The sequence below is a fragment of the Malus domestica genome, chromosome 03 (genome assembly GCF_042453785.1).
Source record: "Malus domestica chromosome 03, GDT2T_hap1".
Lineage (NCBI taxonomy): Eukaryota > Viridiplantae > Streptophyta > Magnoliopsida > Rosales > Rosaceae > Malus > Malus domestica.
This window is the reverse complement of record NC_091663.1, coordinates 23,858,431-23,872,501: the sequence shown is the minus strand read 5'-3', so window position 1 is coordinate 23,872,501 and position 14,071 is coordinate 23,858,431. Positions and strand designations below refer to the sequence as shown.

Genomic DNA, 14,071 nt, shown 5'->3' with positions numbered 1-14,071 from the left:
AAAAGAACGAAACAATTATTAGCCTTGTTATAAAAAATGGAGTTGGGGTAAAGAGAACTCTCCTTCAATGAGAGCTGTCAGCTACAAGAAATGGGGATTTAAAACTTGGCGAGTTCAGCTTGGTGACATGGACAAGGTGCATACAGCCATCAATCGTCTAGACCAAAGGGTCATATGAGACAGATTCCAACTATGAAATAATAGTTGCATGTTCAATCCCAATCTATGCATAAAGAACATCCTCCATATCCAATGACATAGATTGTATTTAGTTTTATGTCAAGAGCCTAAACGTTGATCGAACCGAGGCAGAGCTTTTTACTGGGCAGGAATGAAGTGCATAACTTGTTATAATACGGAACGTTAACACAATTTTTACTGGGCATGAATGAAGTGCATAACTTGTTATAATACGGAACGTTAACACAATGTATGCTGGTAGCTTAGGGGATAATATGAAATGACCAGAACCGAAGCAGAGCGTTTCCCTGTTGCAACCATTACCACTGTAGGGGTTGCTAGTCCCAAGGCACAAGGGTAAGCAACCACTAACACTGAGATACCGTACTGTAATGCCAGCACAAATTTATCCATGCCTTTTTGGTATCCAGTTTTCAGGGAAAAGGCCAAATTCTCCAGGGATGAACCATCCAAGCCATGTCAAAAATGCTACATGAAAACCTGATGTAAGAAAGAAAAAAGAATCGAAATATTGTCATAGTACGCGGTGTACTAGGCAAAAGAAAAAAAACTCAAAAAAGTTATTGGATAAAAAGCTCAAAGCGGAAAACTAGGCAAAAGAAAAGGAAAGAAGCCAAAGACATATAAGGAAATGAAATGACGAGAAACCTTAAAGATGATAAGAAGAAAAGCAACCCCTAGAAATAGGCTGCTGATCTTTTAAATCAAGAACGGCATTTTCATTAAGAAAAATCATCTCCTGCTGACAGTTAGATGCAGCTCAATGCTTTGAATACTTGTCCATATCCAATTTAATTTGCAGCACTCAGCCAACTTCCCCGCCGACCCCAACTCCTTCGGCGGCGACCCCACCCACCGTCTCTCCGGCGTCCCCTCCCACATCAGTTTCTCCAGCGAAGAGCCCGTCCAAGAGTGTGTCTCCACCGGCTCAATCACCAGAGCCCCCTACGCCCACATTTGCTGCTCTGGCCAAAACTCCGGTGAGCGCTCCCAAGAAAAGTCCAGTCGGTGCTTCGCCAGTTGCAGAGGGTTCTGAGATTACAGTAACCCCATCGTTACCAGGGGGCATTCCTTCGAGTTCTGCAACACCGGCAGGATCCCCGGGAATTTTCCCATCAAGCGGTAGCCCACCGATTGCTCATTGGTGTACTTACTATCATTTTCTATTGAATGATAAATATTCGTTTATTATCAGTATTTATTTACTCCTTAATTTGTTTTGATTTATTTTTTTATTTTTTTATTTTTGTCGAAAAGATGGAAATTTATTAAAATCGATTGACAAGGTTTGTATTCGTAATCATACGAATCAACAATATTTTGTTTGCTTTGCATAAGTTCTATAGGACGGAATAAATATATCTAAAGAAAATCAATACAAAGTAAGAAATTGAGGGTGTGGAAAACATTTTCCTACTTTTCTTGGTGCACTGCAGATGCCTTTACAGTTGCTATGACTAGGGCTCTACTAAATAGGTCCGACTTCTCTAATGCAATGATATCTCAAGTTAATCACATATTTTTATGTAAAAAAATATTACACATGTAACCCGATAGACTACTGTGCGTAATTGAATTTGAGGAAGTGCTTGGTGTGGTGAACAAAATTTTGGAATGGTGTTCAGTATTCAGGCACAAATGGTGAATAAATGGTCCATCCATATGGATTTTCAGAACAAAAACAACTGAAAAAAGCAGACATAAAAGCCGATTCCTTGCCAAGAATTTGGCAACTTCATCCACCTCCTCCTGCAGCTCCTTGTGTTTGGGTTAAAACTTGAACTTTGGGCTCAAAAGGGAGTTGGCCCAAAAGAAGGACTGGGAGGAAAAGGAGCCCGAAGCTCAGCCAAAGCCCAGAAGGCTGAACATGCCTCTTCCCGACTAGGTGTAGATCATTTGAGCCACTTACTCACCTACCTAGAGACTAAGTGGTGTAGACCAGTCAGCTAATCAGCCTAAAAGCACTTTACAGTGGCAGTACAAGTAAATAGCTGATGAGTCATTGCCCTTCAAGCTGCATTTGGGCAAGGTTAATGCTACAGGAGGCCAAGCCAAATTGTTTATAAAAGAAGAAAGAGAAATCAGAGATAAGGACACTCAAACAAACAAATACAAGCTGTTGACCCTAGAAACTACCAAGCCTACGTGGCGCCCAGGCCGAGTAATCTATAAGCTAACTACGTCATTCGGTGAATGCGGGGCGTGCCAACTCGTCGGCCGAGCTCGGCCGAGGAGTAAAATTTGTTGATGTGCGTTGGGTGCGCTACTGACTTCTGAATCTTGCGACTGCGGTCGAGGAAGGAACACGTCTCGGCCTTCGGGTTCTAGAGCCTGAAGACAAGGCTGCTAGTTCTGCGAAGTTCAATATCAAATTCGGCTTTCAATGTGCCGAATGTAGTAACTTGTAACACCTCACTTCGCCGAGAAGGCTAATGAGATGACCTCGACCAACAAAGATTCGGAAATCCTTCTCGACCGAGACTTGGATAGATAACCAACCGTCCTCGCCGTAGTGCTGTTGATGCCAACGGAAGATGCTGCGAGACCGGCTGATTCTACGGTGACAGAGCTATCTATGCCGACTTAAGATATCACCGGTTGCTTTCACAGTGCTGTTGATGCCAACGGAAGATGTGCCAGCGAAAAAGAGAAAATAAAAAATCTCAAGTTGTTGAGAGAGTTTGCGCAGGGCAGTTGTGTGTTCAATTGGAGGTCCCTCTAAATGATGCACTGCCTCTGTATTTATAAGGACATATACACGTTGGTTGATAAGCTGATATATGCTTCTGCCATGTATTAGGACTCTTCCACAAATTGCGTCAGATAATCCTTATACTCCCACGATTCTGAACTTAGCCAAAAATGCAACCAAATCTGATCCTCATGCTTAGTCTTATCAATTATCTCATCCCAAGGTAACCTGCACGCTTGGATTGGTTCAGATAAGGCCCATCAAAATAACCACCATTATATATATATATATATATATATATATATATATATTTAGGCATAGGCATGCAGGCTATATGGTAGCTTTTCACACGGCACCTATTGACAATCTTTATTATATATATATATATATATATGCAGGCCAAGTCCATCATCTGACAACACTTTAGCCTACTTAGGTCTCCTATCTCACCATTATCCAAGTCTTGCAAATCCCATGCTATGCGTGATGATAAGAATCCAAACCAAGTTGCTCTAATCCACACGGTACACTGTTAACAAATCCAAGTTAAGTCGAACTGTTCTGCCTGTCTCCACGAGGATATAATCTGCACCCTATTTATCCTATTCAAGAATATGTCAAGATAATTCATATTAAAAAATAATTATTATGATAAAAATCATAATATTATCTTTTAATAATAACAACATTATCTTCACTTTTCCATTTAACGGTTGGGAGCTATGCTTACTCAACGGTCTCGATTGCTTGGGCCGATGGTGTAAAACCGGGTCCAAACATTGCCCCCCAGTTTCCTTGAACTTCGGCTCGTAAGCCGAATGGTAAAGGAAATTAAGTCTCTCCAGCCAATCAGGAGTATGTCGACCACCTACCTATCAGGCCGAGAGAAACCTGTTACCGTGCACTTGATTCTTAGTATCTTGCCGAGAAAAACTGAACCGAGGTCAAACAGAATTTTCCTTAGCAGCTTGGCCTGCCTATATAGATATATATATTGAGCCGAGGTCGATAAGCTTGAAATGAATAATATCACCATATTTCAGTCACATCAAATCTTTCTGCTTCACCACATCATGTCAGGGAAAGTGGAATCATGATCACAAAAATTTTAAATCCACCTTTCTTTGACTAGTCGACCTACTTATTAGTGGGCAACTATAAGACCGAGAAAATTTTCGTCGCGCTCGACCAACAACCCTCGGTCACCATTCCTTGACTGAATGCCACTGATCAAATCCGCAGCTTTCACTACCGAGAAGAAAAGGATGCCGCATATATATATATATATATATATATATATATATATATATATATATATATAAGTAGCCTGATGTCTGATGTGATCGGCCAGCCGTGCAGTTGGCATATATATATATATATATATATATATATATATCTTTCCGTAATAGCACCCCAAAGCAAGCTGTAAAGCTCCATCACCTTTTTTCTTTTCTCTCTCTTTTAGTCAACCACTCTTGCCGAAAAATACCTGCCACCCTTAGGTCTAGGCTTTAGGCTTAAAGCCTGTCTTCAGTTTGGACCTATCAAAGCCCCATACTTATATATATATATTCATGACAATTCGGCCAAAAAGTAGTTACATATATATATATATATAAAATATATATATATATATATATATATATGTTTTGACCGAGGCCGAGGCTTTTGTAAGCAAAGTTCACAAATAAATGTATTCGGCCAAAATAATCAAACAAGTGTATTCGACCAAATTTTTATTCGGCCTCGGCCTAGACGGCCGAAATGCTCTTTTTTTTTTTTTTTTTTTTTTCAGTCAACCTCTTTATATATGCTCATCCTCGGCGAGATTTAAAAAAATTTAAACCAATTTAAACCGCCGATTATATCTGTGTTGCCCCCTTATTTTCTTATGCATCGGCCTAAAAAGCCGAATGGGTTGAGAAAACAATTTATTCAATATTTTTTAATAACAGAAAACAAAAGTGGCCGAGCTACCAAGAGGAGAAGGCCAACGATGTTTTATTCCAAGTCGAAGACTTTTTGTATCAAAACTTTCACTTTGAATTTTTGCAAAGCCGAATAAAAGATCATCTCCAAATACGTTCGGTTTGAAGGAATATTTTTTATCGGTCGCCGAATGTGTTAAAAAATTATTATGCCCCCCAGGCATAATTTCGGCTTTTAATTCAAATAACTTGGCCGAATGAGATATCTCCTTATCGGCTTTATCACAAAAAATTATGGCTATTGGCGTAGTCTCGACGTCTAAGACCATGTCTCCAATCACCATATCAATCAATGTGGTTTTATGGTCTGAAGCCGTGTATCGGTCTTGTTCGTCATTGGAACACTCCTCTACCAAATCATTTTCCAAGTTGATTTGTGACTCAGAGATTTGAACTTTTTCTTCTAGGCCTATCATACTTTCAGTCTCGACCGCAACAACAAGTGGCCTAGGTTTTTCTTCGGCCGTCCTAACAATTTTTTGAGGCCGAATTTTGATTGTGGCCGGAGCGAAAAATTGCCCCCCGGCCTTTGGACCTAACCATTTTTCAAATGGAATTGATCTGTAATTAGAAACGTAAGGAAAATGTTCTTCATCTAGCCAGGCATTAAATCGAGCCCTGTCTTCATTTACCCATTGCTCTTGCAAGGTAATAGGAGCTTTTATTCTCAACATGTAAGCAAATGACTTTTGCATCTCTCTATGGCCACGAAGAATTTTTTCCACTTCCAAAGATCTTTTACATTCCTCATTTTGTTTTTTCAATTCCTCTAGGAGCTCGTACAATCGGCTACGTTGAGCCAGATTGGAATCTTGATATATCATATGAACTTCGTAGTATTAGCACTGGGTCCCACTGGGCGTGCCAAAATGTTGACCCTAGAAACTACCAAGCCTACGTGGCGCGCATGCCGAGTAATCTATAAGCTAACTACGTCATTCGGTGAATGCGGGGAGTGCCAACTCGTCGGCCGAGCTCGGCCGAGGAGTAAAATTTGTTGATGTGCGTTGGGTGCGCTACTGACTTTTGAATCTTGCGACTGCGGCCGAGGAAGGAACACGTCTCGGCCTTCGGGTTCTAGAGCCTGAAGACAAGGCTGCTAGTTCTGCGAAGTTCAATATCAAATTTGGCTTTCAATGTGCCGAATGTAGTAACTTGTAACACCTCACTTCGCCGAGAAGGCTAATGAGATGACCTCGACCAACAAAGATTCGAAAATCCTTCTCGACCGAGACTTGGATAGATAACCAACCGTCCTCGCCGTAGTGCTGTTGATGTCAACGGAAGATGCTGCGAGACCGGCTGATTCTACGGTGACAGAGCTATCTATGCCGACTTAAGATATCACCGGTTGTTTTCACAGTGCTGTTGATGCCAACGGAAGATGTGTCAACGAAAAAGATAAAATAAAAAATATCAAGTTGTTGAGAGAGTTTGCACAGGGCAGTTCTGTGTTCAATTGGAGGTCCCTTTAAATGATGCACTGCCTCTGTATTTATAGGGACATATACACGTTGGTTGATAAGCTGATATATGCTTCTGCCATGTATTAGGACTCTTCCACAAATTGCGTCAGATAATCCTTATACTCCCACGACTCTGAACTTAGCCAAAAATGCAACCAAATCTGATCCTCATGCTTAGTCTTATCAATTATCTCATCCCAAGGTAACCTGCATGCTTGGATTGGTTCAGATAAGGCCCATCAAAATAACCACCATTATATATATATATTTAGGCATAGGCATGCAGGCTATATGGTAGCTTTTCACACGGCACCTATTGACAATCTTTATTATATATATATATGCAGGCCAAGTCCATCATCTGACAACACTTTAGCCTACTTAGGTCTCCTATCTCACCATTATCCAAGTCTTGCAAATCCTATGCTATGCGTGATGATAAGAATCCAAACCAAGTTGCTCTAATCCACACGGTACACTGTTAACAAATCCAAGTTAAGTCGAACTGTTCTGCCTGTCTCCACGACGATATAATATGCACCCTATTTATCCTATTCAAGAATATGTCAAGATAATTCATATTAAAAAATAATTATTATGATAAAAATCATAATATTATCTTTTAATAATAACAACATTATCTTCACTTTTCCATTTAACGGTTGGGAACTATGCTTACTCAACGGTCTCGATTGCTTGGGCCGATGGTGTAAAACCGGGTCCAAACACAAGCACAAACTCTGCTCAAGCCATATTTGCCTTCAACGAAGTTGTAGTCAGCCCAAGCCTTCATCCCTTTCGGGATCAACCCTTACCAAAAGCCTTTGTAAAAGCTCTGCTACCTTGTCTAAATCTTGCGGTAGTATCGATTTCCTTCTGTAAACTCATCTCCCTATCCCTCTTTCTAAGCTCTCAAACCCCTTTATAAATCACAAAGATAGGAAGTTGCAAGACGACCAGCCTTGCCCGACCCTCTTTGTTTTTTGTCTTTTCATTTTGCAATCTAGTAATATGGTGTATACTTCCATTTGTATCCAAGTTATTTCTAGCAAGTTGATGATTAAAAGACTTCTCAGTTCTTGAATCTGATCTAAGTTCTGAAACCTCGGGCATATAAGATTGATCATTCAGAAGTCCTTGATCTCAAGGCATAAAAAAGAACCTTATGTGGACTTAACCCATCCACGACAGTCTTTGATAACAAGAAGTCCGAAGTTACTTGGGGCGCAAGTAATCGACCTATTTCCTAGTTTTATTTCTGTTATATTATGATTATCATAAAGCGTTTGAGTATAAAAGTAATTCTGATGGGAAGCCTCAAGGCCTACATATAAGGCCCTACAAAGGCACCTATTTGGATTCATTCTGCTTTTTGGACTCGGGTAATTAGAAGTATAATAGTCATAATACTTCTGCAATCAATGAAATAAACATTATATATTCGAGTACTGGGTTAGTTCTTGATTAGAAGCCTCAAGGCCTACACCTAAGGCCCCACAAAGACTCATTTCATAACTAAAACAGCCTCTCGGGTATATATACAACTAAAACTCAACATCTGTTTTACATCTGCCATGCTAAAGATGGCAATGGCATGCCTGAGCACCTAAAAATTAATCTTGATTGTGAGCCTCAAGGCCTATACCTAAGGCCCCACAAAGGCACATTTCAAAGTTAACTCTGTCCTTCTCTTTTAGCCTTGCCCGACAAGCCCGCCAGTGAGTAAAAGCCTGACAGAAAGCATCAACCGGCACCAACCTCTCGGGGAGCTGTGTGCTCGTCCGCTAGGAAACATTCCCAACGGAAATTCTAGCCACGAACACCTTGTATTTGCATTTCTCCCCAAAACCCATTACTGAGTCTCAGTTTCACTCAAGTGTTCCTTCAGTTGCATTTACAAGTTTTCATAGTCTCCGATGTTGTATTTCCGTAAAGCATAACACATAGGTGAATGCAAGATTAATTAATTGGAGGTGTGAGTTGAATGTTAACTGGTGATATATTGTATGAATAATGAGTGAACTTAATGATACATGTATGCATAGAGACGATTTTCATATCAAGTTGAATGTTTAGGAAGAAGTGATTGATCAAGTACATATAGAAGGAATTCGTGTTTGTAGAAAGTGTAAGTTGTACCAAGAAATCAGATTGGAATATCAAAGAGTTCATTCAACTAAGTCGTTGTGTGGGAGCTCTATGCAGCCCTTGGGATGTTAATCTCCAGAATTTCGTTCGTAGAATGCTTCTGCCCTACTTTTTCTAATGTTTCCCTTTGCTTTCACATGAATATACAAATTTCCAACACTTCTGCTGATATTACTTCTCCCTTTTAAGTGAATTGCTAATTTTTTGTATGTATAAGAATATGAACCTCCTAGTTGCAAAGGCAGCTAACATTCTGAAGAAATATCAAGAAAACAAGCTAACTTAAATTGTATTGGCGGCTAAAATTGGTGGAATATATTGGTGTTATCAAGCGATAGCACACCCTGGTGAACTTACAGCAGGACACTACAACACTGCTGTTAGAGATGGTTATGATCCTGTTGCTTCACTTTTGTGTCGTTATGGAGCTGCTTTGCATATTCTGTAAGATTCTAAGTTTTAAGAATGAATGATAAGATCTTTAGGGCTGAAAATTGGAGTAACTTCGTTCCTTTTGTTAAAGAGATGAGCACAAATTGGTAAAGCAGCAAAAAAACCCAACTTACCAGTAAGTTCATTGAACTACCTAGAGGAGCAGCCTCACTGCCTTGAGCTGACTTCCTGATATTTTGACTGAAATAACCTTCTGTTCCCATGACAGGCGTTCTTGAGCTGGAAGTGTAAATTTTTTGAAATGGATTTGGTTGGCCGTAGAAACTGAATGCTTTACTACCAAATATGGGAAGAATAATTGGAATTGCATTTTTGGTACTACTGGTCTCATTGCATTGACAAATCCAGGTACGACATTTCAATTTTACGAATATCGTCATATTCTCATATAGAAAACAACAATAAGAAAATGGATCCGAAAATATAGAGAACAAAAAGAACTAAGAGTTCATTCCTCCAAAGTCCTTCAAATACTTAGTCTCGATTTTGGTGAGTGTGATTGCGGCATCTTTCATGTTAATCCTCTCTTCCGGTAATGCTGCAGAGCATGCTAAAGCTAATCTCATAACGGATAATAAGCAATCCCTTTTGCACACGAAATCACCATCTTCCTCCGCCCCAAGTATATCGGCATCCAAAACTTCACCTATTGCAGCATCTGGAAGTAATGAATCTGCAATCCATCGCTTTAAATCCATTTCCCCAACAAACATCTCATCTGTTGGCTTCCTTTTTGTGAATGTCTCCATGAGTACAATACCAAAACTATACACATCCCCTCTAGTCGAAATTCTTCCTTCCATCCCATACTCTGCAAAATTTGTATGTGAATTTAGTTATACATGATAAAAAGAAAATTATAACTCCAAATAAGGCCAACATATACAAAATTGAGAAAATACATCACCTGGAGCCATATATCCAATTGTGGCTAGGGTCATGGTTTCCGTCATTGAATCTCCACCGCCGATGAGTCTTGCAATGCCAAAATCAGCAACATGTGCAACCATATCATCATCTAGTAGTATATTGCTTGGTTTCACATCACAATGAACGATAGGTGTTGAGTAACCGTGATGAAGATATTCTAGTGCCAATGCAACATCTTTCATTATGTCTAACCTCTGCAGGATAGTCATGGAGCGGTTTGGAGAATACAACCACTTTTCGAGGCTTCCATTAGGCATCAATTGAAGTATCAGGGCTTTGAAATCAAGTTCATCGCAACAACTTGTGATTTTAATAAGATTTCGGTGACGGATATTGCTTAGCATTTCACATTCCTTATCAAAACTCTTGAATGCCCCTTCTAGCTGTAAATTGAAAACCTTGACTGCGATATCTATCCCGTCTGAAAGTGTTCCTCTGTATACTGAGCCAAAACCCCCCGTGCCAAGTAAGTTAGTCTCATGAAATCCATTTGTCGCCTTTACAAGTTCTAGGCGCGAAACTCTTCTCCAAAGAACTTGATGTAGCAAGGCAGTTTCTCTTACAACTTCAACATTCCTTTTCCTGCATAGTATCAGACTCAGTGCAGTGGCCGCTAGGAGTATTACTAACATGACCCCTGAGATGATATATTTAGCTTTCCTCCAACTTGGCTTAACTTCTGTTTTATATTTGCACAATGGAACGTGGAGTCGGGAAGCACCGCAGAGCGCACCGTTTGATACAAATGAATCAGCAGAGAAGTTTCCGAAAGGCCCACCGGTGGGAATTTCTCCTTGGAGTTTGTTGAAAGACAAATTCAAATGCTTGAGATACAAGAGTGCTTCCATTGACTTCGGAATCACTCCAGATAGATTGTTTTTGGACAAATCCAAGAGTTCTAGGCTTAGCAAGGTTTTAAATGAAGTGGGAATAGGGCCTTCTAAATAATTGTTTGCCAAGGAGAAATTAATCATAGTTTGAAGACCCCCAATGCTACTGGGAATGTTTCCAGAGAAATGGTTATTTGATAAATCCATATCCACCACATCTTTCAACTTTCCGATGTCTTCTGAGAGTGGTCCAACTAGAGAATTGGATGACAAATTTAGGTCCAATATATACTCGAGTTCCCACAAGGAAGATGGTATTTTAGAAGTTAACAAATTGGACCCTAACGATAACTTTCTCAGAGATACTGCCAAAGTACCCAAGCAGGAAGGAATAGAACCAGAGAGCCGATTACCACCCAAATGTAACTCAGCTAGGTTCTTTAGTTGACAGAGTTCATACGGAATATGTCCTTGCAGTTCGTTATCGTACAAATACAAACCTTGGAGATTTTGTAGCCTTTGTATTGAAGTTGGAATTGCTCCACTCAACTGATTGTTTCCCAGGTTTAACCCTATCAAGCTGCTCAAGTTGCCAATATCAATGGGAATGTTACCCCTGATGTTGGAAAAGCTTAAATCAACATCTAGGAGTGACGTAGAGATATTCTTACGAGAAGCTGGAATCGTGGTGTTTAGTGGATTATCTTCCAAGTCTAATTTTGTCAAATGTCTAAGATTAAACAAGCAAGAGAGAGTGCTTGCTGCTTGTGGAGCAGAAGCATCAATCGTCAAATTATTCGAGAACAAGACAAGGTACTCGAGGTTTTTCAGGGAACATAACGTGGTAGGAAGAATCCCGGTAAATGAGTTTGTATTCATGTCTAGCATGCTAAGCTTGGAAGCATTGGAAAGGTTAGGGAGAAGTCCGGCCACGAGGTTATTGTTGGCTACAGTAAGCATTTCTAGGTTTGGAACGTTAAGACCTATGTTTGCTGGGAGGCCACCTGAGAGTTGATTAAAAGAAAGCGATATTGCTATTATATTGGAGTTATTGAAGAGTTTGAATGGGATGACGCCACTGAGATTATTACTCTCCAGTCCCAACATCTTTAACTGTGGAAGATCACCAATCTCATCCGGTATTATACCTGTTACAATTTCAGTGCGTTTGCATTAACTTCGTAACTTTAGTTTAACTAAAAACTAAAAACGAAATGATTGTAAAACGCCCCCAAATTTATTACCTTCTAAATTATTATCACCAAGAAGAATTGTGGTAAAGTAGGTCAAATTGCCAAGACTTTTGGGTATGCTTCCATGGAAATTGTTAGACACTAATTCGATTTCACGAAGTTCTTTGCATTGCCACAATTTGGAGGGAATCAGACCGTCAAGCTGGTTTCGAGCCAAATATATTCCTTGAATACTCGAAAGATGCTCACACATATTGTCTGGAAGACTGCCACTCATGTTGTTATAGCTCAAAGCCACACTAATCAAAGAAGATATGTTGAGGACAGGCACAAAAGCAGAGCCTTTAAGGACATTTTTGTGCACAGCCAACTTCTCCAGCTGACCTAAACAGCCTATCTCATTTGGAAGTTCTATAAAATCAATCCGTATATATTGTTAAAATCATGTATACATATATAGGAGCAGCTTCTTAGTGGGAATCCCATTGTACCGTAGCAAAAGTGGGATACATTCTAAGGACCATGTACTCAGTATATAGGACCTCTTTTTTGCTCTAGAATACGAGGGTCTTACACAGTAAATATATGATCCTACGATAGTCCTCTCATCTCATTTTTTGCTAAAGTTGAACAAGATCCCAGCTAAGAAGGGGCTCGAATCTAAACTACATAGTACCTATTAATAGGACTCTGCTGTCAACCAAAACTGTATGAGATTACAATTTTTACCCCCACACCAAAACTACACAAAAATAAAAAATATGGGCAATTTAGTAATTACATGAACATAAATTTGGCTATTATTTACGGCAACCTCACAGCTAGGTCACTATAGCATGCCCTATTTAAAAATATATATATAATAAAATAGTAAATAAAAAGCATGCTAGAAGAAACTGCTCATCATTATGCCAATTTTCACAATTGATTTTTAATTTTTTTTAGAATTTTAAAAACTAATCACACTTCATAGTAAAAAAACAAAATGAAATGAAATTGTTCATGCTTGTGGGCATCTGCTAGTATACATGTAGCAAAACCTAAGTCATACAGTATACCTTCGAACTTGTTGTGGCCAAGGTATATGCCCTTCACCATTGTTAAGTTGCCTATTTCTCTGGGTATGCTACCTGTTAAATATGTGCATGCATTCCGACAAAAAAGAAGGAAAAAAGAAGAAGAGATGATTGTTATACATCTTATATATATAGATGTTAAAATGAAACAAAGACGTTAAAATGTAATATTAAGCAAGCAACATTAATTTATATTAGGTGGTTGGTAGTGGTGGTAAGTACGTACCTGATAGTTGGTTCCTGCTCAGCCTAATTATTTCGAGTGCAGATAAGTTGAAGATAGCAGCGGGTATGGAACCAGAGAAGCCATTACCGGCCAATGTGAAGGTTTGAAGTTTAGGGAAGGACCCAAACCACGAAGGAATGGTTCCCGTAAAGTTGTTGTATTGCAAGTTAATCGCCTTCAACCGGCGCAAACGAGACAGTTCTTGGGGTAGGGGACCATTAAAAAAATTATTCTCAAGACCCAACTCAACGAGAAATGAGAGGTTGCCTAGATGTGGAGGAATAACCCCGGCAAGACCCATGTACGAGAGATTTAAGGCCGTGACTCTATGGTGGCGAGCACCACAGGTAACGCCAATCCAGTTGCAAATGTTGGAATTGGAGGCAGAGGACCAGTTGGCGGTCAAGATGTTTTGAGGGTCACTAGTGATGTGAGCTTTGAGAGCAAGAAGCGCAGACTGATCTGTGCTAAAATTGGTATGAGCTATTGCTAATGCACCTGCAGTTAAGTAATTAGCCATAATCATCATATAGATATAACACAAGCAGTGTATCATCGACAACATTTTGACAGTAGGAAATGACTTCTCTCCTCTGTATGTACGCAGTGTATATATACTCTCCTTAATTCTATTAGCTTTCGTCTTTCGTCTTTAATTCGATAGAAACTTGAACTCATTATATTCACATAAAATAGGGAAACAAGTTGTGTTACCAAGCCTTGTGCACGACTTAGACTTGCCCAGCTTCTACGCCGAAGTGAGGAGACTTGGACTAGTCAAAAGAAGACTTGTGATTTGGATGTTTTTCAATCAAACACACACCATTCATTTTTTGAAACTTTAACGAAAATCTTATGATACTATTCA

General features: G+C 39.6%; 1 protein-coding gene across 1 annotated transcript; it reads right to left on the bottom strand.

Annotated features, from left to right (window-relative positions):
• Positions 1 to 9,257: 9,257 nt before the first annotated feature.
• LOC139194077 (probable LRR receptor-like serine/threonine-protein kinase At3g47570) lies at positions 9,258 to 13,851 on the bottom strand. The gene is made up of 5 exons (XM_070818345.1): positions 13,204 to 13,851; positions 12,960 to 13,031; positions 11,953 to 12,312; positions 9,856 to 11,856; positions 9,258 to 9,759 (listed from the first exon to the last, which is right to left on the bottom strand). The coding sequence occupies exons 1-5, from the start codon at positions 13,766 to 13,768 to the stop codon at positions 9,389 to 9,391; spliced, it is 3,369 nt and encodes a 1,122-aa protein (XP_070674446.1). The 5' UTR covers positions 13,769 to 13,851; the 3' UTR covers positions 9,258 to 9,388.
• Positions 13,852 to 14,071: the final 220 nt, after the last annotated feature.

Coding starts and splice junctions, on each gene's coding strand:
- LOC139194077 (XM_070818345.1), bottom strand. CDS start 13,768: ATGTTGTCGATGATACACTGCTTGTGTTATATCTATATGATGATTATG. Junction 13,032..13,203: donor GAGCAGGAACCAACTATCAG/GTACGTACTTAC, acceptor CATATTTAACAG/GTAGCATACCCAGAGAAATA. Junction 9,760..9,855: donor AATTGGATATATGGCTCCAG/GTGATGTATTTT, acceptor CAAATTTTGCAG/AGTATGGGATGGAAGGAAGA.